This window comes from Oncorhynchus mykiss, chromosome 1, assembly GCF_013265735.2.
Source record: "Oncorhynchus mykiss isolate Arlee chromosome 1, USDA_OmykA_1.1, whole genome shotgun sequence".
Taxonomy (NCBI): Eukaryota; Metazoa; Chordata; class Actinopteri; order Salmoniformes; family Salmonidae; genus Oncorhynchus; species Oncorhynchus mykiss.
In genome coordinates, this window is record NC_048565.1 from 81,607,478 (window position 1) to 81,635,273 (window position 27,796).

A 27,796-nucleotide genomic window follows, 5' to 3' on the forward strand; every position below is an offset into this window, starting at 1 on the left:
TAATCTTCAAGGAACTTTATTGATCTTGCTGTAACAGTGTCCAATGGCATTGGCATTTCTCTGAAAATAAAGTTATTTCAAATCGGAACAGAAGATGGGTTTCTTGTTTCAAATCTTTTTTACGAAAAAAATACAATGTAAAAAGCCCTCCATGTGTAGAACCAAACTGGTCTCAAGCTGGTTTCCCATAAAACAATTGCTGCAGGCCTACTTCAAAACAAAGAGTTACAATCCTAATCCAACAGAAACATGTGCAATTCAAAATGGATACAATTGCTCTGTATGTTTAACACATAAACATTTTCCACATTAATAGACTGGGATTTTATAATTTCTCAGAAAGCCAAATAACAGTTTCTCTCCTTCAATCAAATCCAATGATTGCATTTAATATATAATCATTTTTAAAAATATATAATCTGAATAAGAGAGGACCTAGAGATGGAATGAAAACGTGGTTTAATTGCTGACAGTTTTAGTTATGGTAACAGTATGATCATCCAAAACAATAATGGCCATGATCTGAATAACTAAAAAAAAACGGTTTTAAAAAATGTATTTAAAAAAATATTTATTTTCAAGTGCTAAATACAAACATAAAAGTCTGTTTAAAATATAACTATTTTCTGGTTGAGGGTCATTTGAATCAGTAGACAAGGAACTCCATTTTAGTAGCAACCTTTTATCTTGGTATGTAATGTGTAAGGCATGGGGTAGAGACACTTAAAACAGTAGACTGAAAGAAGAAGAAGAGATTAAGGTAAGAAAGACGGTGGAAGTGTAGTCTATTACCTAAACGAGAGATGTCTGTAATACAGTTTCAATGTCTGATGAAAAAATGGTCTCAGCTCTTCCTTTCATGTCCATTTGGTATTTGACATTGAAAAAAGTTCAATGTCAAGATAGAAGTAATGTATGTAATAAAATGCATAGAAAAATTGTTGGAAACGATTCACGTTTTTAAACTTTTTCCTGTCTCATTTTCTAATAAATCTGTGTTCTTCAACAGTTTACGTAGTTCATTCAAATGCAGCAAATATCAGACTGTTTAAACCTAACTATTGTCTTGTAATCTTGTAAGTAATGTATCAATTAAGTTGCTCCTTCCATTTGCAAATCTATCAAATCATCACCACAAACCAAAAGCCCAATCTTCATAAAATCCTTTACCAGAAAGAACCAAAACACAACATAAAGTCAGACTTGTATTGGTGATGGATAATTCAAGGCTTGGAATGACGATGAAATTCTCAGCTAATCTGAAGAAAAAACTAATCTGTCACATCGTCCATATTAATTTAATTGTTGGTAACCTAACGGACTACAAAACAGGCAGCTATGAGACCTTGGAGCATATTCAGTCATTTAAACCAAACTATTTGTTTATATCAATCCTTCTGACTGAAGATTCTAAGGCCGGTACTTTGCTCTACAAAGTATTACAAGTAGCACATGTTGCACAGTTTCCTGGGCCCCATTATAAAAAGTCTGAAGTGGTAAAGAAGGCTGTGTTTACAGTGTGCTCTGGTAGTACAGACATACAGAATGGACATCTTAGATTACTGCATTGACTTGGGCGTCTACATTTAGTTAATGGGTAAGTATATCTCTGGTTACCTTGGTTTCAGACCCTTTCTCTTGCTGTGTGGCTGAAGTACATACAAATATGCCAGTTGTAACCCTGAGACCTGTTCAAATAGACCAGCAGTCTCCCATTAGGTCTCAGGGTTGGCCATAGCCTGGTAGCCCAGTTGGTTTGTACTGTAGCCAATGCCTCTGTGTATGGCTTGACAACTATTGAAGAGTTGGCTACAGTACATGAAGACTGCATTCCAATATCCCACTACTATACCACTTAGGGGAAAACATGTCAAATACATTGCTTCATTGTAAGTGGTATCCTAGCATGGACATTGAAACAGAGCCACCGTATTATATGGTATAGTTTATCCGCATGGTTTACATACATCACACCCAGCGACGGCGAGACAGAGAGCTAAAGAAGATGGCTGCCATGATTGACATGAGGGCTCACAAAAATTGGTTTCTACAAGCCAAGCCACTGGTGCACAGGTACACAGCACAGGTACAAGGTTAGTTCCTTCTTCTGTTGTTCCGTTGAGGTTCCTCAGGGGTGGTTAGATGTCCATCTCGAACTGAGCGTCCTCACCTTTAAACACAAGAACACAAATAAAATGTAACCAACAGTGTACTCTAAAGCATTGTACTCTATACTACGATGGAAGCTAGACCTACTTAGGCTTTTATACAGCTAGCCAGCCACATTCCAGCTCAGGCTTCATCCATGTTATGAAGGTGGATATTGATCACGCAGTTGGCACTATATCCAGCAGGCTTGTAACTGCCCGTACATGTTGCACATGGCTAGCCGAACAACAAAATAAAATGCTGGACCATCAAAATCACATTGTAGGATTTTTAATGAATTTATTTGCAAATTTTTGGTGGAAAATAAGTACTTGGTCACCTACAAACAAGCAAGATTTCTGTCTCTCACAGACCTGTAACTTCTTCTTTAAGAGGCTCCTCTGTCCTCCACTCATTACCTGTATTAATGGCACCTGTTTGAACTTAATATAAAAGAACTTAGTATAAAAGACACCTGTCCACAACCTCAAACAGTCACACTCCAAACTCCACTATGGCCAAGACCAAAGAGCTGTCAAAGGACACCAGAAACAAAATTGTAGACCTGCACCAGGCTGGGAAGACTGAATCTGCAATAGGTAAGCAGCTTGGTTTGAAGAAATCAACTGTGGGAGCAATTATTAGGAAATGGAAGACATACAAGACCACTGATAATCTCCATCGATCTGGGGCTCCACGCAAGACCCCCGTGGGGTCAAAATGATCACAAGAACGGTGAGCAAAAATCCCAGAACCACACGGGGGCACCTAGTGAATGACCTGCAGAGAGCTGGGACCAAAGTAACAAAGCCTACCATCAGTAACACACTACGCCGCCAGGGACTCAAATCCTGCAGTGACAGACGTGTCTCCCTGCTTAAGCCAGTACATGTCCAGGCCCGTCTGAAGTTTGCGAGAGAGCATTTGGATGATCCAGAAGAAGATTGGGAGAATGTCATATGGTCAGATCAAACCAAAATACAACTTTTTGGTAAAAACTCAACTCGTCGTGTTTGGAGGACAAAGAATGCTGAGTTGCATCCAAAGAACACCATACCTACTGTGAAGCATGGGGGTGGAAACATCATGCGTTGGGGCTGTTTTCTGCAAAGGAACATGGACGACTGATCCGTGTAAAGGAAAGAATGAATGGGGCCATGTATCGTGAGATTTTGAGTGAAAACCTCCTTCCATCAGCAAGGGCATTGAAGATGAAACGTGGCTGGGTCTTTCAGCATGACAATGATCCCAAACACACCGCCCGGGCAACGAAGGAGTGGCTTCGTAAGAAGCATTTCAAGGTCCTGCAGTGGCCTAGCCAGTCTCCAGATCTCAACCCCATAGAAAATCTTTGGAGGGAGTTGAAAGTCCGTGTTGCCCAGCAACAGCCCCAAAACATCACTGCTCTAGGAGATCTGCATGGAGGAATGGGCCAAAATACCAGCAACAGTGTGTGAAAACCTTGTGAAGACTTACAGAAAATGTTTGACCTCTGTCATTGCCAACAAAGGGTATATAACAAAGTATTGAGATAAACTTTTGTTATTGACAAAATACTTATTTTCCACCATAATTTTCAAATAAATCCATTAAACATCCTACAATGTGATTTTCTTTCCTCATTTTGTCTGTCATAGTTGAAGTGTACCTATGATGAAAATTACAGGCCTCTCTCATCTTTTTAAGTGGGAGAACTTGCACAATTGGTGGCTGACTAAATACTTTTTTGCCCCACTGTACATATATGGACAGTTTTCTGAACAGATGAACCTAGTCCTGGACTAAAGCGCACTTTCAATGGAGTTTCTTGGTTGCTTCTTTGTTCAAGACTAGGTTTAATCTGTGTCTGAGAAACCTGCCCGATATATATTCTAACAATACTTCTCTGTGTAATAGTAGCCTACTGACCGGTGGCTGTCTTGCCATGACTGTTGTTGGGTTTGATGCGGTTGTTGACCTCGTTCCTCCCGTTCTCGGTGAGGACTTTGAGGCTGGTCACCCCGGGGATGATGGGCAGGTGAGCCGGGGGGGTCTGGGCGATGGGGGAGTTACGCCTGTCCAACAGGAACTTACGGTCGTAGATGATCCGGGTCCCTACGATGGAGGAGAGTGATTACTTAGTAAAATCATTGACATATTAGTTCCAAACGTTGACTGAAAACAAATAAGGTGACAACATATGTATTACAAACCTGCTTTAGAGAACTGGTACACCATGTGAATTGCCGATTAATTAGGGCCGATTTCAAGTTATCATAACAACCGGAAATCGGTATTTTTGGACACCGATTTGGCCGATTTTTAAAATTATTTTTAATTTTCCACCTTTATTTCATCTTTATTTAACTAGGCAAGTCAGTTAAGAACACATTCTTATTTTCAATGACGGCCTAGGAACAGGGGGTTAACTGCCTCTTTCAGGGGAAGAACGACAGACTTTTACCTTGTCAGGTCGGGGGATTCAATCTTGCAACCTTACAGTTAACTAGTCCAACGCTCTAACCACCTGATTACATTGCACTCCACGAGGAGCCTGCCTGTTACGCAAATGCAGTAAGCCAAGGTAAGTTGCTAGCTAGCATTAAGCTTATCTAATAAAAATCAATCAATCATAATCACTATTTAACTACACATGGTTGATGATATTACTAGTTTATCTAGCGTGTCCTGCGTTGCATATAATCGATGCGGTGCGTATCGTTGCTCCAATGTGTACCTAACCATAAACATCAATGCCTTTCTTAAAATCAATACACAGAAGTATATATTTTTAAACCTAAAATAAATACATTTTAAATTTTAAACCTAAGATAAAATAAATCCAGGTTAACAGGCAATATTAACCAGGTGAAATTGTGTCACTTCTCTTGCGTTCAGTGTATATGCAACAGTTTGGGCTGCCTAATTTGACAGAATTTAATGTAATTATGACATAACATTGAAGGTTGTGCAATGTAACAGGAATATTTAGACTAATGGATGCCACCCGTTAGATAAAATATGGAACGGTTCCGTATTTCACTGAAAGAATAAACGGCTTGTTTTCGAGATGATAGTTTCCGGATTCGGCCATATTAATGACCTAAGGCTCGTATTTCTGTGTGTTATGTTATAACTAAGTCTATGATTTGATAGAGCAGTCTGACTGAGCGATGGTAAGCAGCAGCAGGCTCGTAAGCATTCATTCAAACAGCCCTTTCGTGCGTTTGCCAGCAGCTCTTCGCAAGCACAGTGCTGTTTATGACTTCAAGCCTATCAACTCCCGAGATTAGGCTGGTGTAACCGATGTGAAATGGCTAGCGCTAATAGCGTTTCAAACGTCACTCGCTCTGAGACTTGGAGTGGTTGTTTCCCTTGCTCTGCATGGGTAACGCTGCTTCGAGGGTGGCTGTTGTCGTTGTGTTCCTGGTTCGAGCCAGGGAGGAGCGAGGAGAGGGACGGAAGCTATACTGTTACACTGGCAATACTAAAGTGCCTATAAGAACATCCAATAGTCAAAGGTTAATGAAATACAAATGGTAGAGAGAGATATAGTCCTATAATTCCTATAATAACTACAACCTAAAACTTCTTACCTGGGAATATTGAAGACTCATGTTAAAAGGAACCACCAGCTTTCATATGTTCTCATGTTCTGAGCAAGGAACTTAAACGTTAGTTTTCTTACATGGCACATATTGCACTTTTACTTTGTTCTCCAACACTTTTGCATTATTTAAACCAAATTGAACATGTTTCATTATTTATTTGAGGCTAAATGGATTTCATTGACGTATTATATTAAGTTAAAATAAGTGCTCATTCAGTATTGTTGTAATTGTCAATATTATTTTTATTTAAAAATTATTATTATTATTATTATTTTATTTTTTTTTAAATTAAATTTATTTATTTATTTTTTTTATTTTTTTTTGTAAATCGGCCGATTAATCAGTATCGTCTTTTTTTGGTCCTCCAATAATTGGTATCGGCGTTGAGAAATCATAAATCGGTCGACCTCTAATATGTTGATTATATCACATCTATAACAGTCATTGTCGTTTTCGTATTTATGAATATTTATGAATAGAACACAACTATTCAACTTAAGTTCTACCACAATAAATGATATTGAACTCCAGTACTCAAATAAAATAAACCTTTTAAAAACACAATGCCAGATTTGTTTTTGTTGCAATATACAGTATCTATCTATACACCAACAGTGCACAACAAAGCCTAATTTATCATAACCATTACAGATAACAAATCGTACTTGCTAAATTGCTCCATATATATACAGTACAAGTCAAAAGTTTGGACACACCCTAGTCATTCCAGGGTTTTTCTTTATTTTTACTACTTTCTACGTTGTAGAATAATAGTGAAGACATCAAAACTATGAAGAAACACATGGAATAATGTAGTAAGCAAAAAAGCGTTAAACAAATCAAAATATATTTTATATTTGAGATTCTACAAAGTAGTCACACTTTACCTTGACAGCTTTGACTGAAACCCATTTTTTTTTTCCATCCCTCACGTATGGTCTTTTAAAAACCAAACATGAGAGACATTGTGGTTAAATCTGATTACCCACCAGAGAAAAGGGAAACTTGCTTGGACAAGGTTTCAGAGGGTAATTACAAGTGTGGCCAATGTGCTCAATGCAGCCTCACTTACAAATGTAACTGATTTACCCACCCCCGCACAGGACAAAGATTTAATATCAAAGGCCTGATTATCTACATGTCCACCAATGTTATTTACATGTTGAAATGTCCTTGTGGTCTGTCTTACATACGGAAAATCCATAGAAGCCTTAAGACACAGATCACTGAGCACCGCAGGAATATACGGGCAGGTGAGACAAACAATCTGGTTGTTGTTCATTGCTGTTCATACAAGCTGGACATCTTATTAGTTCTCTGAGATACATTGGAAAAGAAGATGTCACGCAGGGGCGGGGACAGTGAGAAGAAACTTCTTCAAAGGGATTCTTTCTGGATCCACAAGCTTAGCACACCCTCCTCTTGGCCTTAACTAGGAGTTTGACTTGAAACCGTTTTCATAGTTTCAACATTTCCAAATTATACTGTTTATTTGATCCTAATTGAATATTGTATGTATATTATTGTAAATATTGATCCCATTCCTTGTGTATGATCATATATTTTAATACATTGAATATTGTGAACAACTGTTATACATTTTTTTACCTCCTGGAAGGGATGTCACTGAGTACAGCCCCTATATAGAGGAACTTTCACCTCCCACCTATATATGGATGCCTGATGAAGACCTAGGCTTTTGTAAGAACCTGGAAAGAGATTTCCAACGCCCTCCTTTTGTGATGAACATGATTTTGTTCGCTTTAATTCATGTTCAGTCAAATGTTCCCCTCTTAATTTTTGTCAAGATAAATGTCTTATTTCAGAAAGAAATTGCATCCTGAATACTATAATAATTTTACCAATACGTTATTGAGCTCATTTCTGGGGGCAGAAATATTATTTTTATTTTTTCCTTTTAAAAAGTCACCAGAACCAAGCTTTTCAGTACTTATACAGCCACGGTGCACTCACATATAGGGCTCAGCCATGGACTGTTACTTTTGTAACTGAATGAAAACATTTTAACAATGTGACTTAAGTGATTGATGTTGGGAAAATAGATGTCAAAAATGTAGAATGGTGTTAAATACCTGTAAAGAGCTTGGGGGAGAAATTATTTCACATATTTAATCATGTAACATTAGTCCTACTGATTATTTCTCAGTATCTACTTCCAAGCTACCAGATATGCAGTTTTCTACAAAGGTGCAACCTTTGGTAGGCTGATGGAAGGCTACTCTGGGTCAGTGGCAGATCTCAAGTGCATAGTCCTCAATTCTTCCTCAAAACCCACTGGATGAGAAAGCCAGAGGTCCCTCACCTCTGACCTTCTCCTCCAATTGGTTTTGAGAAGGAGGCGAGAGAGCACGAGCAACCTCTACGGTGCGGTTGAGCTAACGTAGGCTAATGTGATTAGCATGAGGTTGTAATTAACACAAAAATAAATCCCATGACATAGACATAGCTGATATGGGCAGAAAGTTTAAATTCTTGTTAATCTAACTGCACTATCCAATTTACAGTAGCTATTAGAGTGAAATAATGCCATGCAATTGTTTGAGGAGAGTGCACAATTATGAACTTTAAAATGTATTAATAAACCAATTAGACACCTTTTGGCAGCCTTGATGCAACATTTTGAACAGATATGCAATGGTTCATTGAATCGGTCTACAACTTTGTACATACACTGCCATCTAGTGGACAAAATCTAAATTGCGCCTGGGCTGGAATAATACATTATGGCCTTTCTCTTGCATTTCAAAGATGGTACAAACAAAACAAAAAAACTTTTTTATTTGTATTATCTTTTACCAGATCTAATGTGTTACATTTTCCTACATTCATTTCACATTTCCACAAACTTCAAAATGTTTCCTTTCAAATGGTATCAAGAATATGCATATCCTTGCTTCAGGTCCTGAGCTACAGGAAGTTAGATTTGGGTATGTCATTTCAGACGAAAATTGAAAAAAAAGGGTCCGATCCTTTTTAGATTCTCCCAGAGGCTGTGATACAGCAAAGCCTAATCATACATGCCCGTTATACATTGTGATTCTTACAGGCAAAGTGAAATGACAACACCCGGAGTGCATCGGACATGAAACAATGATACAGCACAACCTAATAGATACAATATTTTATTTTGCAGGTGCCTTTTCTTTTTAAAAATCAGTGGTGCAACTACTGCTTTCTAACTGCACTGAACCAAAACAGTGGCGCGCAGGAGGGAAGCAAATCTTTCCAGCAGGCAAAACCAGTAGGCGACGGAGGAGCAAAATGCAATCTGTTAATTATTATATCAAATATAAAATGGACATGTCTATTTTTAATAGAGACTAGCTCAAAACATGACTAATTATTGAAAATGACAAATGACACAATCGAGCATAAATCAATAAATCAGAGGCGACTGGTGGGATGCGCTTTAGGAGGGTGGGCTCAATGTAATGGCATTGCTTGCTGTTTGGGGTTTTAGGCTGGGTTTCTGTACAGCACTTTGATATATCAGCTGATGTAAGAAGGGCTATATAAATAAATTCGTTTTGAATGGAATATATGTTTGATGAGTTCGATACCGTTCCATTATCCATTCCAGCTATTACAATGAGCCCGTCCTCCTATAGCTCCTCCCACCAGCCTCCTCTACAATAAATAATCTATTGCATTGTTATGTAGGCAGCCACCATGATTCAGAATCACTGCTGTTGAACACTAACCAATCACATTGCCACGGCAGGGGCGGGACAAACAAGCAATAATATGCAATTTATAAATTTGTGTTGGTTTTACCTCCCGGAGTGGTCGAAAATAAAGTGCCTCCTGGGGTGGTGCAATAGTCATGAGGTAGCTGCGTTGTATCGTTGATCAACACCGTCCTGGTCGGAATGACCCTGCTCTCGCTAAACTGACGACTGGTAGACGACGACATTTCACCCCCGGTTTAGTGAATGGTCAGACGGTGTTGTAATCTGTAGGTGGTTGATGCCTAACCCGACGGACGGTGTAACCCACGGCCTTTTCTCTTTCTCTCTTATCTCTTCCCAAGTCTTTCTTGTGGCTCCTCTCGTCCTCCCAGCCGTCAGCACAGCCCCACTCCCTCCGCCAGGCAGGAAGAACAACAACACAAGGAGACCGGATATGACGTCGTGGAAGAGTAGCCCCGCTGTCGCCTGGTGGAGCTATTATGCAATGACAAACGATAAAGAATAATCACAGTTTTCAAACAGAGGAAGAGGCAAAGCGAGATGGTTACTCCGAAATATGTCAAAAATATCTCAATGCGTTTCTGGGTTTAAGCAGACCTAAGCTTGTCGCCTGCTGGGACAACGAACTATTTTTACAGTCTTTAGCTGTGTTCGAATACCCATACTAACATACTGTATACTTAATGAGTATATAGTACAAGTCAATTTTAGTGTACTGTAAACGAACGGTAACCTTTCAGTTGAGCATATTAGCGCTTCGCCTGTCTATCAGAAGTTGATGCTGTTGTTATACAACCTCTTGCTAGCATATTAACAAATTACTAGCTAGATTTAGGGTGTGTTCGTAAATTCAATCTGGGCTGCCAGGGTTTGCTCTCTGGGTTTAAATTCAGGGCGTTGTCATATTGTCGCACACTGGATGCTCTGGCCAAGGAGTAGGGATGATCCGAGCAGGGTAGATGAAATCGACTTCGCAACGGCAGTCAAGCACCCAAGTGAACTTGCTAGCTATTTCCAGACACAAATGAGAGAACACCTCATTCTGACCAGTTTACTCTGCTCAGCAGAGCTGGTTAGGCAGTTTTCATGTTATCCAGAGCATTGGTGACTGTAACGGTGCTGCTGGCAACAATTTAATTACGCTTTTTTGCAGACGTTTACTGACACGGCCACATTCAACTGGTGTTGAGCGTTGGTAAAGTCATCAGTTATTCTATGCCTGCACGAGAGTGCTCTGAAATTGGAGTAGATAGCTAGAGATAATTTACAAACGCACTCAAACGACTATACCACTTAGGTAAACTATGAATGACATGAATAATCAAGTCACTAAAAGTTGGGTAGTTAGATTGCAGAGTAAATATTCTGGCAAGTTCAATGTATTAGTAGCCAACTAATGTTACAGTAGGTAGCTAACTCAACATAATGCTGTAATGATAGGATATATTAGCAAACAAATTGTCAGCCAAGAAAGTGTAACTTATTTGAAAAGTCATTGCTTTATTACATTGCTCAACATGTTCGTAACATTTATCATAATTTAAGCAACGAATTTCTATTGCTCTCGTCAGACTTCGGCTGCATATTTTCCACAATTTTCTTCAAATCTGAAACCGTTGTAAAGCCACGCCCATTTTCTGGAGAATGGCATTATGGGCCCTAAAAGCACGGAAATAGTGTATTTTTTTTTACATTTTATTTTATTTTAATTTATTTATTTATAAATTTATTTCATTCATAATACAAAAATCTACTTACATTGTTACATCAAAAATGTCTAGCAAACCAAACACAGGTATTAACAATGCTCAAACATACAAAAAATATAAATACAAATAAAATACAAAAAATAAACAATTTAAGTGCAATTATATTCACTCTGAAAATATCTTATTATAATGATTCATGAAGATGTTATTCTTGTTGTTATTCACTAGGGTTAGTGTTTTAATAAGATAATTCAATTCAATCAGAAAAAATTGTAATTTTGGTATAGAATTTTGGCATGAGAGGAATATTGACTTTGTTCTTGATATTTTCGACAACAAGGGTAATATTCTCACATATGAACAATTTATAACATTGAAGGAGTTTCCAATACCTTTCAGAGAGTTTATTTCTGTGATCAAAGCCATTCCCAGTGGTCTAACTACACTTATGAAAAGTCATCTTAATTTCTAATTTTAATTTTGGGAATGATCACAAAGTTTATCCAGAACTCAGATTGGAAGGTGTGGGCTTACTTGAGAAATCTTGTTGTAATAAATATATAAGACAAATTCTTCATTCACAAAACCAATTTACACCGAGAGGAAAGTTTTTCTGGAACATGCTTATTCCTGACATTGTCTGGAAAAATGCATGGTTAAGGCCTTACAAATACTGTATACCAAACAAAGTTAAGGGAGTGCACTTCAACATTTTACATAAGATATATCCATGTAATCCTATGATTTCCAAATGTGTGGCTATTGATGTTATCTGCGTTTTCTGTGAAAAAGAAGGTGAGAATCTGTCTCACTTGTTCTTTGAATGTAAATTTGTGTCCGAATTTTGGGAAAACCTTGCAAAGTACTTATTTACCATTATGAACACTGCCTATAATTTTAACATAAAATATAGAATATGTTACTATTACAATGATAACAAAACCACAGAAATTATTTTTAATTTTTGTATTCTTGTTGCCAAATACTTTATACACAAACACGGAAATAGTGTCCATCGCGTGTATACTTCGTATTTTGGCGAATCTAGTACGACATCCGGGAACATTTGGCATAATAACTATAGCCATACTATGACTTAGAAACATACTACATACTCAATTTATGTCACAAATATTACGGTTAGTATGAGTATTCGAACACAGTTTATGACAACGACTCCCATTGTTAGGGCGGAGACATGAGCTCGTCATTATATATTGATCTCTGCTTCAAACTGTATGGTTTGGAATAATAACTAAGGGCTAATGGAAGAGACCCACTACACGTGTTTAGAAAAAAATATATATGTTATTTGATGTAGGTTGAGGGATATTTTGCTTTACCGTTAATACGTAGCACATGATCAACTCTAACAAACTATATATAGCAGGACATCGTTTTAGCGGATTGATATCATGATATCTCCCATATTCAAGAAAATGTACAGTAGAATGGATTGGAGACCTGCCTTACATTCAGCTGGTTTGCAAAAGCAAGATAAACTCTTAGAATGAACCACAGACAGTATCAGTATGCATACGTAATCTTCAACGCGATATGATTATTCGTTATGCGCAGTTGCTGCACTTTCCAAACTCGGCCTAGAAATGCGCATGTGCAGTGTAGTTCTGGGTGGACTTCTTTTGAACACTCAAAGTGCACTAACCATCACCGCAGTTTCGGCAAGAAACCAACAGATTAAATATGAGCTTCACAGTCGAAGAGAGGGGGAACCCCAATACATTGAGCTATCGTTTGTTTTTCAGTAAGTATGGTTCACTTTTTAATGAACATATTAGTTTAGCTTATTAGCTTGCTATAATCGTGTCCATTGTGGTTCGCCGGTTTGCTACTGGGATCGGGCCCCAACCTCCCACGTGTCACTTTTATTCATTGCTTTAGCATTGGTTTTATACTCCTATCTAATGCTACGTTCAAGTGTAGCTAGATTTCACATATTGTCACCTAGCATCGTGGATTTATAAGTATAGGCGTGTACCATCGCTTGGCCTTTGCCCCACATTGATTGATTTGAGCAGACAAACTAGTAATTGAATGGACCAGTTTTGCCGGTTGGCTGACATATGCTTCTATCGAACTTGCTGTACTTTAACTTGACTTGGTATCAGGATCCAATTAATTCCTAAGTTAAGTGTTTATTAAATTAATTCTGCATATGTGGTATTTCTGATATAAACTAGTGTTGGGATACCACACAAGTTTTTATTTGTATTTATCCGTTATTTTACCAGGTAAGTTGACTGAGAACACGTTCTCATTTGCAGCAACGACCTGGGGAATAGTTACAGGGGAGAGGAGGGGGATGAATGAGCCAATTGTAAACTAAAGTAGCTCTCGAAAACCCAAGTTGGCCAAACTTTCAGCTTCCCTGTCTTGGGTTCTCAGCTGAATGTATCGACCACAGCTGGCTCCTAGCCCTTGATCATGACAATCTGTTCCATACATTACACAAGTCATTGGACGAAGACATCATCTGTATGGGGAGTTTTGTTAAGAGCCCTGATACTTGGTCTGAACATTGACACGTATAGCTTGCAGTATGGTTTTGGAAGCATACGGACCTTATGAAAAATAATAAATACAAAAACAATAGGTTAAATTGATACACACCTTTTATAGGGTTAGTGTTCCCACATAGCCATATCTCCATGTTACAGCGCATGTTTAATGAAGACAGAGGGACCACCTGTGGTAATTAGCAATCTGCGTCTCCGAACACCTGTGTGTAGATGTAGCATAAAGGAAGAAGGCTGCCAGAAACGTGTTGTCACTGGAAAATACTGTCTGCTGCAACTGTGATAAAGCCGGTTAAAACAGTGTACAATAAGTGTATTTTTAGCCTTTTGAAATTATTTTGATGTGATATGAAAGTAAAGCGTTGGAGAGTCGGGGCATTGCCCTTGGGCGGCAGACAGCTTCGTGAAATTACTGTATATGGTTAACATTACCATCTGTTGAAAGGGCTACCACACCAGCAATTTAGAGAATTCCGTTTATAAACGGTGTGGGTTACGCCCAGTTTCTAAGATGAGGCTTCAAGAGCTGTCAAAGGTGTTTCTCATTTAACCAGTTAGGCTGAATGTATCCTTGTTGATATTGAATGTGATGCAGCAGTTTTTCATATTTGTTGCATACAGTGCAGCCTTTGTGATTGAGCCCTGATGTCTATTACTCTGGGGGTTGCATTATGAATACATGTTATTCATGTGTAAGAGTTGATTACATTTACACCAGAGCCCTTCGTGGGCATGAATTTTAAGCCTGAGCACTACATATGCCGACAACATTCAGGCCCTACCCAGGCCCGAAATCAGAAATAACTTCCTCCATTAATAAATCCATTAGCTGCTCCTCTCTCTGTCACTCGCTCCCTGTGCACAGGCAGCTTGCTCTGCATGCACTCCGGTCATGGCAGCTCTGACTCGGTGAGTAAGTAAAGGAAAGGGGGATACCTAGTCAGTTGTACAACTGAAATGTGTCTTCTGCATTTAACCCAACCCCTCTGAATCAGAGAGGTGCGGGGGGGCTGCCTTAATCGACAACCACGTCTTCAGCGCCCGGGGACCGGTGGGTTAACTGCCTTGCTCAGGGGCAGAACACAACAGATTTTTACCTTGTCAGCCTGGGGATTCGATCTAGCAACCTTTCGGTTACTGGCCCAACGCTCTAACCACTAGGCTACCAGCCCAAGTGGAGCCGTTGCTATGGATGGCCATTGAAATGTTACACTATGCAGAAATCGTGCCGCCATTTCGTGGTTGCTAAAATGATAATAGTTTACCTCATTTCAGTTTGTGACAAAACATGAGAGTATATTGTAGAGAATCATTGTACCATGGAAACTGCTGTGAAATATATTGTAATGAAACAGGCAGGGAGCAGGTCAACCTTCTAGCCCAAGGTCCGGCACGACTCTGCCGCATGCTCGTTCATTCTATGAATTCAATTTCCATGATTGAAATGACACCCACCCTGTATTCAAGAGCATGTTGTCTCAACCGATGGCAGGCACAACACAAAAACCTCAGATGATGTAAGGTAGGGTCTAAGCTACAACGTGCGAAAATTTAAAAAATCTGAGTTTATGCATATTTTGGATAATTGACATTAAAGCTGCTTTGGGCAACCCAGACAAATTCACATAGTTATAGGTCTGTCATTCTCATTGGAAGCAAGTTTAAGAAGTGGTTTGGTAAGTGTACCTATAAAGCCCACGTACCCATTATGCCCACTTACATCGGTACCCATTAAGCCTAGCTCGGGCTTTTCACGTATCTTTGTAAGTAAAGTCATAAAACTTAATGCCAGATTCATATTTCATTTTATGTCCACTTTAAAAATAAAAAAATACAATTAGGGCTGTATACATTAAATGTCTAATCTAAGATTTTGGTGAGCTTAATCGGTACACTCTGTTCTATGTGTGCTATTTCTATGCTTGCTGTTCTTAAGTTAAATTTTTGCATCTTTTACTTTTGGTTTTGTAAACTTTTAAAATGTATTTAACCTTTATTTAACTAGGCAAGTCACTAGCTTCAAAATCCAATATTTTTGGTGTTGAAAATATATTTCACAGCTGTTTAGATTGCCTAATTTCAGTTTATGTGGAAAAAACTAGCGGAGCACCTTTTTTGTAAAGGTTAAAAAACCAAAACATTTCTATACATGTTTGCCCATGGAAGAAGTGGTCTGAAAGTTACTTTTTGGATCTGAATACCAAAACATTCAGGAGATAGAGACGCTCAAAGTTGACCCATTTTGCATACCCCACCATACCATGAGTGCATTCACGTCTTCATCACTGGAAAATATAAAAGGTTGAGATTTGATATCATTGCAAAGTTAAAAACAGAATTGCCAAACTATTTTTAAACTGTTTTTTTCAAGAAATTATAAAATAGTTTGACAACTCTGTTTTTAAGCATTTCAATTATATAAACCTCAACCGTTTATCTTTTCCAGTGAAGAAGACGTGAATGCACTCGTGGTATGGTGAGGTATGCAAAATGGGTCAACTTTGAGCGTCTCTATCTCCTGAATGTTTTGGTATTCAGATCCAAAAAGTAACTTTCAGACCACTTCTTCCATGGGCAAACATGTATAGAAATGTTTTGGTTTAAATCAAAAGGGATGCAGTCAAAGTGATTGAATTCATATAGATTAATTTACTTGTATGTTATTGTCTGTTCTCTAGAAAATTCTGATGGAAAGTATGTCTCCCCATTCCATGACATACCCATGTACGCTGATGAGAGCCAGGTAAAGTATGTCACCTTTATTCCGCTACAACACCCCATTACACAATGGGATATCTATTCAACTGTTTCTTTATAGGAAGACACCCACTAAGTTTAACTTTTGATTCCATGGTGAAACCTTGTGGTCAGAATAGCTTTAATGTATTATGCGTGTGGGAGAGTAGGAGTAGCACTAGCAAGGTCATAGTCTGTTTGTCAAAGCAATGGTCTTTACCCCTCCAACACTGAACTCTTCAATCATTATGCAGTAATTCTGGATTTCCTGTTATCTTATCTCACTGGAATAATATATCCCAGTTGGATGGCCTTTCGTTTCCTCCAACTCATCCATAGTCATAAATACATTATAACTGGGTATATTGATGTTATGATACACTACACTACCGGTCAAATGTTTTAGAACACCTACTCATTCAAGTGTTTTTCTTAATTCTTCTTATTTTCTACATTGTAGAATAATGGTAAAGACATCAAAACTATGAAATAACACATATGAAAACATGTAGTAACCAAAAAAATCTAAATGTATTTTATATTTGAGATTCTTCAAATAGCCCCCCTTTGCCTTGATGACAGCTTTATACACTCTTGGCATTCTCTCAACCAGCTTCATTATGTAGTCACCTGGAATGCATTTCAATTAACTGGTGAGCCTTCTTAAAAGTTAATTTGTGGAATTTCTTTCCTTCTTAATGCGTTTGAGTCAATCAGTTGTGTTGTGACAATGTAGGGGGTATACATAAGTCCATACTAAGAACAGCTCAAATAAGCAAAGACAAACGACACTCCATCATTACTTTAAAACATGAAGGTCAGTCAAAATGGAAAATGTCAAGAACTTTGAACATTTCTTCAAGTGCAGTCGCAAAAACCATCAAGCGCTATGATGAAACTGGCTCTCATGAGGATCACCACAGGAATGGAAGACCCAGAGTTACCTCTGCTGCAGAGGACAAGTTCATTATAGTTACCAGCCTCAGAAATTGCAGCCCAAATAATTGCTTCACAGAGTTCAAGAAACAAACACATCTCAATATCAACTGTTCAGAGGAGACTGTGTGAATCAGGTCTTCATGGTCAAATTACTGCAAAGAAACCACTACTAAAGGACACCAATAATAAGAAAAGACTTGCTTGGGCCAAGAAACATGAGCAATGGACATTAGACCAGTGTAAATTTGTCCTTTGATCTGGAGTCCAAATTTGAGATCTTTGGTTCCAACCTCCAAGTCTTTGTGAGACATGGTGGGGGTGAACAGATGATCTCTGCATATGTATTTCCCACCATAAAGCATGGAGGAGGGGGGAGGGGGAGGGGGGGTGCTTTGCGGGTGACACTGTTTGTTATTTATTTAGAATTCAAGGCACACTTTAACCAGCATGGCTACCACAGCATTCTGCAGCGATACGCCATCCCATCTGGTTTAGGACTATCATTTGTTTTTCAACAGGACAATGACCCAGCACACCTCCAGGCTGTGTAAGGGCTATTTTACCAAGAAGGAGCGTGATGGAGTGCTGCATCAGATGACCTGGCCTCCACAATCCCCTGACCTCAACCCAATTGAGATGGTTTGGGATGAGTTGGACTGCAGAATGAAGGAAAAGCAGCCAACAAGTGCTCAGCATATGTGGGAACTCCTTCAAGACTGTTGTAGAAGCATTCCAGGTGAAGCTGGTTGAGAGAATGCCAAGATTGTGCAAAGCTGTCATCAAGGCAAAGGGTGGCTATTTGAAGAATCTCAAATATAACATATATTTTGATTTGTTTAACACTTTTTTTGGATCCTATATGATTCCATATGTGTTATTTCATAGTTTTGATGTCTTCACTATTATTCTGCAATGTAGAAAATAGTAAAAATAAAGAAAAACCCTTGAATGAGTAGGTGTTCTAAAGTTTTTGACAGATAGTGTGTATATACTTTTGTGTATATACATATATATTACACAAAAGTATATATGTATGTGTGTGTATATGTAAGTATGTGTATATATATATATATATATATATATATCTCACATGTGTGAATATATCTCACTCCATGTGAACACCCCTTCAAATTAGTGGATTCGGCTATTTCAGCCACACCGAGCACACAGCTATGCAATCTCCATAGGAAATAATTTGCTTTAGAATGGCCTTACTGAAGAGCTCAGTGACTTTCAACATTGCACCGTCATAGGATGCCACCTCTACAACAAGTCATTTAGTCAAATTTTTTGCCCTGCTAGAGCTGCCCTGGTTAACTTTAAGTGCTGTAATTGTGAAATGGAAACGTCTAGGAGCAACAATGGCTCAGATACAAAGTGGTAGGACACACAAGCTCACAGAATGGGACCGCCAAGTGCTGAAGTGCATTAAAATCATCTCTTCTCGTTTTCAACACTCACTACCGAGTTTCAACGTCAGCACAATAACTATTTGTCTGGAGATTCATGAAATGGGTTTCCATGGACGAGCAGCCGCACATAAGCCTAAGATCACCATGCGCAATGCCAAGCATCGGCTGGAGTGGTGTAAAGCTTGCAGCCATTGGACTCTGGAGCAGTGGAAACGCGTTCTCTGGAGTGATGAATCACGCTGCGCAATCTGGCAGTCCAAAGGACGAGTCTGGGTTTGGTCAGATGCCATGAGAACGCTACCTGCCCCAATGCATAGTGCCAACTAAAGTTTGGTGGAGAAGGAATAATGGTCTGGGGCTGTTGTTCATGGTTTGGGCCCCTTAGTTCCAGTGAAGGGAAATCTTAATGCTACAGCATACAATGACATTCTAGACGATTCTGTGCTTCCAACTTTGTGGCAACAGTTTGGGGAAGGCCCTTTCCTGTTTCAGCATGACAATGCCCCCATGCACAAAGTGAGGTTCATACAGAAATGGTTTGTTGAAATATGTTTAGAAGAACTTAACTGGCCTGCGCAGAGCCCTGACCTAAACCACATCAAACTCCTTTGGGATGAATTGGAATACCGACTGTGAGCCAGGCCTAATCGCCCAACGTTGATGTCCGGCCTCTAATGCTCTTGTGGCTGAATGGAAGCAAGTCCCTGCAGAAATGTTCCAACATTTGCTGGAAAGCCTTCCCAGAAGAGACCAACGGATTTTGGAATGAGATGTAGTGTGTGACACAGGCATACAAAAAAAGCAGAATGATTTATTGCTTTCTTCTCTTTCAGAACATTTTCCACGTGGTTGTTGAAGTACCAAGATGGACCAACTCAAAGATGGAGGTAGGTTCACCTTGATTGATTGATTTAATGAGCCAGTTTTTAAAAATACACAGTATGTGAAAAACGTGACTGGCATACCACAATAAAGTCAGTGGCATATTTCCATGTGCAGGGTGCAGAAACAAACCTTGTTGTGTGTACTAGGGTTGGGCTCAATTCGAATTGAATGCAGTCAATTCAGGAAGTGATTTGAATTTTAAATTTAGATTAAAAAAAAAACTTTTACAACTTTTTTGTTTATTGTGGAGTCGTTGAAAATAAATGCCCTTTTTTCAATTAGAATTATTATATACTTCTTGATTTGACTGCCTTCATTTCGAATTGAGCCTAACTCTGGTGTGTACGTTGTGCTCTTGGCCATGCGGAGATCTTTCTCCTGCTAACTTTACCTGTACAGTAATATACCAGGTCTTAGTCTATAAGCCTAATATAATAATGCAAACCTACTTACCTGTATCCATTTGTCACTAATCAGAACAACTCAGCCTTTATTTAGCCAGATTAGTCTGGCTTTTACGATCTAGGGCCGGTTTCCTGGATTCCGATTAGGCCTTGTCCATTCGATTTTTAGTTAATTCAATAGAGATTCTCCATTGAGCATGCGTTTGAAAAATCCTCGACTGAGCTTAATTTTTGTCTGGGAATCTGACCCCTAGCTAGTCAAGAGGTAAGCAAAATAAGGCATCAAATTTATTTCATAAAGACCTTTTTACATCAGCCGTCACAATGTGCAGTCCAACTACCTCATCCCCATACTGTATTTATTTATCTTGCTCCTTTGTACCCCAGTATCTCTACTTGCACATTCATCTTCTGCACATCTACCATTCCAGTGTTTAATTGCTATATTGTTATTACTTCGCCTATTTATTGCCTTACCTCCCTTATCCTACCTCATTTGCACTCACTGTATAGACTTTCTACTGTATTATTGACTGTATGTTTGTTTATTCCATGTGTAACTCTGTGTTGTTGTATGTGTCAAACTGCTTTGCTTTATCTTGGCCAGGTCGCAGTTGTAAATGAGAACTTGTTCTCAAATACCCTACCAGGTTAAATAAAGGTGAAATAAAATAAATAAAATGTGCTTTACAGATACCCAGCCTAAAAGATAGCAAGCAATGCAGAGGTAGAAACACAGTCTAGAACGCAGGGACCTGGGAAGAAACCTAGAGAGGAACCAGGCTCCGAGGGGTGGCCAGTCTTATTCTGGCTGTACTGGGTGGAGATTTAAGAGTACGTGTGTCCATTAGGGACAGATTGTTTCTCAAGACGGTGGAAGCACATTTAATAATGTTTGGCTTTGCTACTTCCAGATTGCGACCAAAGACCCCCTGAATCCGATCAAGCAGGATGTGAAGAAGGGGAACCTGCGTTATGTCGCCAACGTTTTCCCCCACAAAGGCTACATCTGGAACTATGGAGCAATACCTCAGGTCAGACAGTCACTAACCTGCCACCAGACAGTCACTAACCTGCCACCAGACAGTCACTAACCTGGTATCAAGCTACATATGGTCTGACAATGTAGACTACGCTATCCGTGTCTAACTGAATTCATTGATCACCTAGAACTGAGTTGGCATTGATTGCCTATTTCTCTGTAGTGATATGAACTAAGTATCTCAATCTTTTTTTGACAGTGATATTTCTCTTTCTTGATAGACATGGGAGGACCCCGGGCACAAAGATGGAGACACTGGCTGCTGTGGTGACAACGACCCAATTGACGTCTGTGAAATCGGTACCAAGGTACAGCACTTGTTCTTTATCTTATAACCATTAAACCTTTAGAGTGGATCTGGTTTATTCCATTCACTCTCTGACATTCTTACGTGTTTCAGGTGTCATTCAAAGCAGCTTTTTGTCACCAAAGCAAAGTGTCCAATTTTGAAAAGTATGTTGGTACCAATTTGGCTGTTTTGTTACTACATCAGCTGTCTGTAGTGAATTTATGGTGTGAGCTTCATGTGTGGGTGTCTGATGAAATTAACTTTCCTCAGGCATGTGACCTGTATTTTACATACTATCATTGAAATTGACCAATCCCCATACCAATATCCTACTTCTCTATGTTGTACTGATCACATCCCTGTCTCCTCTCCAGGTGTGTTCGCGTGGTGAAGTGATCAAGGTGAAGGTACTGGGGGTTTTGGCCATGATCGACGAGGGGGAGACTGACTGGAAAGTCATGGCCATCAACGTGGAGGACCCTGAAGCTAAGGACCTGAACGGTAAGCACCGGAGAAGCTGGATGTGGGCTAAACTGACAATCCCTAATACAACAGGCCATTCCTTAATGCTGCCCATTGGTCCAGTCACTGCAAGTAGTAGTACTAGAATATGATTGCTCAAGTGAAGAATGCAATGATTGAACTATTGTTTTCCCAGGTGTGTGTGTGTGTGTGTGTGTCTATTCCTATTGCCACAGTCATCCTCTCACCTGTCTCCTTATCCTGTGTACCTCAGACATCAGTGACATCCAGAGGCTGAAGCCAGGTTACTTGGAGGCCACGGTGGACTGGTTCAGGAGGTACAAGGTACCAGACGGGAAACCAGAGAACCAATTCGCCTTCAACGGAGCGTTCAAAGACAAGGTATCCATCTTGTATTCCCTACTGTTAGGTTCTACTTTTGAGTAAATAACTCACGGACACTAGAGAAGCTTAACCAAATGTAATTCTTCCCAAAGGGTCGATACGGCTGTAATTCAGACACAGACATGGCTTCCCCTGTGGTAGTATTCATACCCCACTTTGGGTGGAGTCTCCTCCTTATCTTTAAACATTGCATCATTATTGCTGAGCAGGGAGCTACGTCATATGAGCCTTCAGTGGATTTTCCCCTTATCAGTTCTGCCACATGCTATCATTTCCCTGCACTCAACACATTCCAAGCTTAGTTGCACACACTATGTACCTTCCTCCTATAACCCTTAACTTCTGGTGTAGACCCTCTGAACCTCAGCACTCCATCAGTGACATGAATAAGTATATTTCCTATTCTCAGAACCCAACAATACAGTGTCAGCCCTGTCTGAGGCAGTGGTCCATGTTTCTGTTGCATTAAGCAAGGTATTGCCAGAGCCTCGTGTTCCAGTATCTTCGTCCACACTCATCAAGATCATTTTCATTCTGTTTACTTTGTAGCACATCATTTGCACCACACATCTAAAACAGCTTTTTCAATCTAGGTACATGGATAGCAGTTTAGCCTGTATGCCAGTCTGTTTCTGCATTAGCCATTGTGTTGTTATGCCTTCGTAGCCTTGTAGCAATGCAGTGTTGTTGAATGCCGAAGTGGTGTGGTACCCAGGCTAGATTGCATTGGCCAAATAGAGGGCTGACATTTCAAATCAAAGTTTATTTGTTACGTACGCCGAATACAACAGGTCACCTTACAGGGAAATGCTTACTTACAGGCTCTAACCAATAGTGCAAAAAAAGGTATTAGGTGAACAATCGGTAGGTAAATAAATAAAACAACAGTAAAAAGACAGGCTATATACAGTAGTGAGGCTATAAAAGTATCGAGGCTACATACAGACACCGGTTAGTCAGGCTGATTGAGGTAGTATGTACATGTAGATATGGTTAAAGTGACTATGCATATATGATGAACAGAGAGTATCACAAGGTGATATTATCCTGTTGCAACGTAGTATGCCCCTGTGTTCAGTGAAGTTCAATAGTAACTAGTAAGGAAATTGGGTTTAGAGTGATTGGCTCAGCATAATACAGAAATACGAAGGGTTGGTTTCCTTGACCCAGATTCAGCCTAGTCCTGGACTAAAACACTCACAATTGAGATTCTCCATTGAGTTTGCATTTTAGTCAGGGACTAGGCTTAGTCTGTGTCCAGGAAACTTCCCCCAAACTGTATGTTTCCTTACCCTGACAACAGCCTCTGCTCGGTCTGTATGTTTCCTTACCCTGACAACAGCCTCTGCTCGGTCTGTATGTTTCCTTACCCTGACAACAGCCTCTGCTCGGTCTGTATGTTTCCTTACCCTGACAACAGCCTCTGCTCGGTCTGTATGTTTCCTTACCCTGACAACAGCCTCTGCTCGGTCTGTATGTTTCCTTACCCTGACAACAGCCTCTGCTCGGTCTGTATGTTTCCCTGTCAGGACTTTGCCATTGAGACAATCAAGAGCACCCATGGCTTCTGGAAGGCACTTATCTCTGAGAAGACCAATGCTGGAGGACTCAACTGGTGAGGAGAGAACACAATGTACAATCATTTTAATGTACAGTACCTCTAAAACTGGTGTTTATTACAGTCCCATCATTTTAATATAATTAATGTGAAGTCATTCTTAAAGGCCCCATCTGTAATTCTAACATGTAAACCCTGCTGCTTAATTTGTGAAATTTGATTTGACTTCTGAGTACAGCAACAAGCAAAAACTTGTTTGAATCTGTGTTGGTCAATTTCTTCAACAGATGATCAGGTCTATATAATTATCAAACATACATTAGTAATAGAAAGGAAACACAGATTCTTTGTTTAACTATTAAAATTCTGCTTTAGTAATACAATTGTAGGCAGAAGTTGGTACAGACTACAGTATATGATAGCTCTCCCCAGGTTCTACAAAATGTCTAAGTCATCCTGTAACTCATTTAGCCTCTCCCAGTCCTCCTTGTGTGAGTTTCCCTGGCAACAACATTTTAATAAATCTAACCTCCCCCTGACAGCAGCAACCATCTTGTCAGCAATTAAAAGCTCAGAAGTGTTTGACCGAAACTTGACCTTTCATCACAAGTATAGGGTCATAACAAGGTGAACGAGTCCAAGCATCTTCTGACAGGTGGCTGTTTTCATCAGGCCTGCGGCAGCCTTGTGTTCTCGGAACACCAGTCATATTCTCAGAACCTCAGATAGCCAGGTGGGGCCCAGACAGGAGGAGTATGAACGTAGGCGGTTTCTGCCTTCTGATAGTGTGAAGGGCACAACACTCAAAACAGGTGCTAATACACACACAGAGGTCTCCTAGAAGAGGAGACCTTACAGTTTACCATAACAAATGATTAACCCTTTAAAAGGTATGATGCCTTGGTTTAACCCCTTCATCTGAATACAGTATTAGAGTATTAATTCATATCTGACTGATGTTTCCTCCCATCCTGCAGTAAAAACACGTGCGTGTCGGCGGGAGACAGCCCCTTCTGCTGCTCTACGGATGAGGCCAAGGCTGTTGTAGGCAGGGTCAGTACTTCCTGCTTCTTTATGACTATGTTCTAGAACTTCAGGGTCAGCTCAGAACTGTCTCCTTTTATATGCTGTGCTCTTAATTGCGGCGGTCAGTACTGTGGTTAGTACTACGGTCAGTAGCTATTCAAATAAAATAGAGCAATTCAAGGATGAAACTCGCTTCTGTTGATGGGGTCAGCACTTCAAATCAAAATGAGCAATTCAAAGTGCATTGCAGGGTTTGTAATATTCTACACATACATGCTTCCTACAAACCTCTGGTGTTGTCAAACATGTCTGGCATACATCTTTACACTTTGCTCAGTCAGACCATCCAATGATGTATTTATTAATGCTTGTATTTGTTTTTTGTTTTTTAGACAAGCCCTTGTGGAACTGAAGATCATATCCCCTGCTCAGGTAAGTCTCTTAAAATATTTTTTACCTTAAGATTGTGAAAAGTAAGTCCCTGCCTTGACTATCAGATGGTTAATTGACATATTGTAAAAATCCCACTTTTATGACCAACCTGGAATGATTGCATGGTTGTGTACACATACAGTGGGGCAAAAGTATTTAGTCAGCCACCAATTGTGCAAGTTCTCCCACTTAAAAAGATGAGAGGCCTGTAATTTTCATCATAGGTACACTTCAACTATGACAGACAACATGAGAAAAAAAATCCAGAAAATCGCATTGTAGGATTTTTTTAATGAATTTATTTGCAAATTATGGTGGAAAATAAGTATTTGGTCACCTACAAACAAGCAAGATTTCTGGCTCTCACAGACCTGTACCTTCTTCTTTAAGAGGCTCCTCTGTCCTCCACTCGTTACCTGTATTAATGGCACCTGTTTGAACTTGTTATCAGTATAAAAGACACCTGTCCACAACCTCAAACAGTCACACTCCAAACTCCACTATGGCCATGACCAAAGAGCTGTCAAAGGACACCAGAAACAAAATTGTAGACCTGCACCAGGCTGGGAAGACTGAATCTGCAATAGGTAAGCAGCTTGGTTTGAAGAAATCAACTGTGGGAGCAATTATTAGGAAATGGAATACATACAAGACCACTGATAATCTCCCTCGATCTGGGACTCCATGCAAGAGCTCACCCCGTGGGGTCAAAATGATCACAAGAACGGTGAGCAAAAATCCCAGAGCCACACGGGGGGACCTAGTGAATGACCTGCAGAGAGCTGGGACCAAAGTAACAAAGCCTACCATCAGTAACACACTACGGCGCCAGGGACTCACATCCTGCAGTGCCAGACGTGTCCCCCTGCTTAAGCCAGTACATGTCCAGGCCCATCTGAAGTTTGCTAGAGAGCATTTGGATGATCCAGAAGAAGATTGGGAGAATGTCATATGGTCAGATGAAACCAAAATATAACTTTTTGGTAAAAACTCAACTTGTCGTGTTTGGAGGACAACGAATGCTGAGTTGCTTCCAAAGAACACCATACCTACTGTGAAGCGTGGGGGTGGAAACATCATGCTTTGGGGCTGTTTGTCTGCAAAGGAACATGGACGACTGATCCGTGTAAAGGAAAGAATGAATGGGGCCATGTATCGTGAGATTTTGAGTGAAAACCTCCTTCCATCAGCAAGGGCATTGAAGATGAAACGTGGCTGGGTCTTTCAGCATGACAATGATCCCAACCCCACCGCCCGGGCAACGAAGGAGTGGCTTCGTAAGAAGCATTTCAAGGTCCTGGAGTGGCCTAGCCAGTCTCCAGATCTCAACCCCATAGAAAATCTTTGGAGGGAGTTGAAAGCCCATGTTGCCCAGCAACAGCCCCAAACATCACTGCTCTAGTGGAGATCTGCATGGAGGAATTGGCCAAAATACCAGCAACAGTGTGTGAAAACCTTGTGAAGACTTACAGAAAACGTTTGACCTCTGTCATTGCCAACAAAGGCTATATAACAAAGTATTGAGAAACTTTTGTTATTGACCAAATACATATTTTCCACCATAATTTGCAAATAAATTCATAAAAAATCCTATAATGTGATTTTCTGGAATTTTTTTTTCTCATTTTGTCTGTCATAGTTGAAGTGTACCTATGATGAAAATTACAGGCCTCTCTCATCTTTAAGCGGGAGAACTTGCACAATTGGTGGCTGACTAAATACTTTTTTGCCCCACTGTATTTTCTTTTAGGACAGTCAATTCCATTGCTGTTCAGGAAGTAAGCTAAGATTCCAATTACATTTTTCCTCAGTGGGGATAATTGCAGTTTCAGTTTACTGCCTGAATTGAAATGGAATTGACCCTGTACAGATCTAATGTGATTATTTTTTTTGCTTTTCTATTTCCAGTGGATAAATGGTTCTACTATGAGAAGAAGTAACTTTGCAAAGAAGACTCAATGGACCAGAAGTGTCTCATCTGTTTAGCTAGCATACTTGAAGATAATAGTTGATGGTTGTGGGTGTGACTGAGAAAAAATAGACTATCTTCTCCACACTCGGAAGATGAGAGGAGATAGAAGGACAAAGAGTAATGAAATCATGTCTTAGGAAATGCATTTTCCCTGTTATTTAACAAAGGTATCATTGGAGATGTGCTGTCCAACAGCTTGCACTGGTAGTGTGCTAGCTATAGCTACTCATGCACTGTATGCCAGGATCATCTCAATAGCCTTTTAATAAAGCTTTTTCTGTTGAAAAAATGTCTGATTTTGTTTAATTTCAATATTTTATTTGGGTCTTTGTTGACAGTTTGTAGAAAGTTCTACTCTTGTTACCCAGCTGACATATTATGTTGATTTGGTTACACTTTGCTAGAACAGTCGCATGCTGTACTGATGTTGAAATACACAATACTGCCATCTAGCGGCAATTTTCTATAACACAGCGGGCTTCCGAATTATGTAATTCCCTGCATGGTTGTGCGTAAATTCTCATTCGAGATGGCATGTGT

At 39.7% G+C, this 27,796-nt stretch overlaps 2 protein-coding genes across 3 annotated transcripts; one reads left to right on the forward strand and one right to left on the reverse strand.

The window, feature by feature from the left end:
• Positions 1-22,249, reverse strand: LOC110530475 (eukaryotic translation initiation factor 4E-binding protein 2). The gene is made up of 4 exons (XM_021613577.2): positions 22,112-22,249; positions 9,534-9,922; positions 4,057-4,242; positions 1-2,170 (listed from the first exon to the last, which is right to left on the reverse strand). The coding sequence occupies exons 2-4, from the start codon at positions 9,670-9,672 to the stop codon at positions 2,139-2,141; spliced, it is 357 nt and encodes a 118-aa protein (XP_021469252.2). The 5' UTR covers positions 9,673-9,922; positions 22,112-22,249; the 3' UTR covers positions 1-2,138.
• ipyr (Inorganic pyrophosphatase) lies at positions 12,743-27,545 on the forward strand. 2 transcript variants are annotated; one of them, NM_001165208.2, is given in 11 exon segments: positions 12,788-12,922; positions 16,373-16,437; positions 19,615-19,668; positions 20,985-21,104; positions 21,334-21,420; positions 21,776-21,902; positions 22,138-22,265; positions 23,798-23,883; positions 24,804-24,879; positions 25,245-25,284; positions 27,193-27,537. In NM_001165208.2, coding segments are annotated over 11 exon segments (876 nt in total). In that variant the 5' UTR covers positions 12,788-12,861; the 3' UTR covers positions 27,225-27,537.
• The last annotated feature ends 251 nt before the right edge of the window (positions 27,546-27,796 follow it).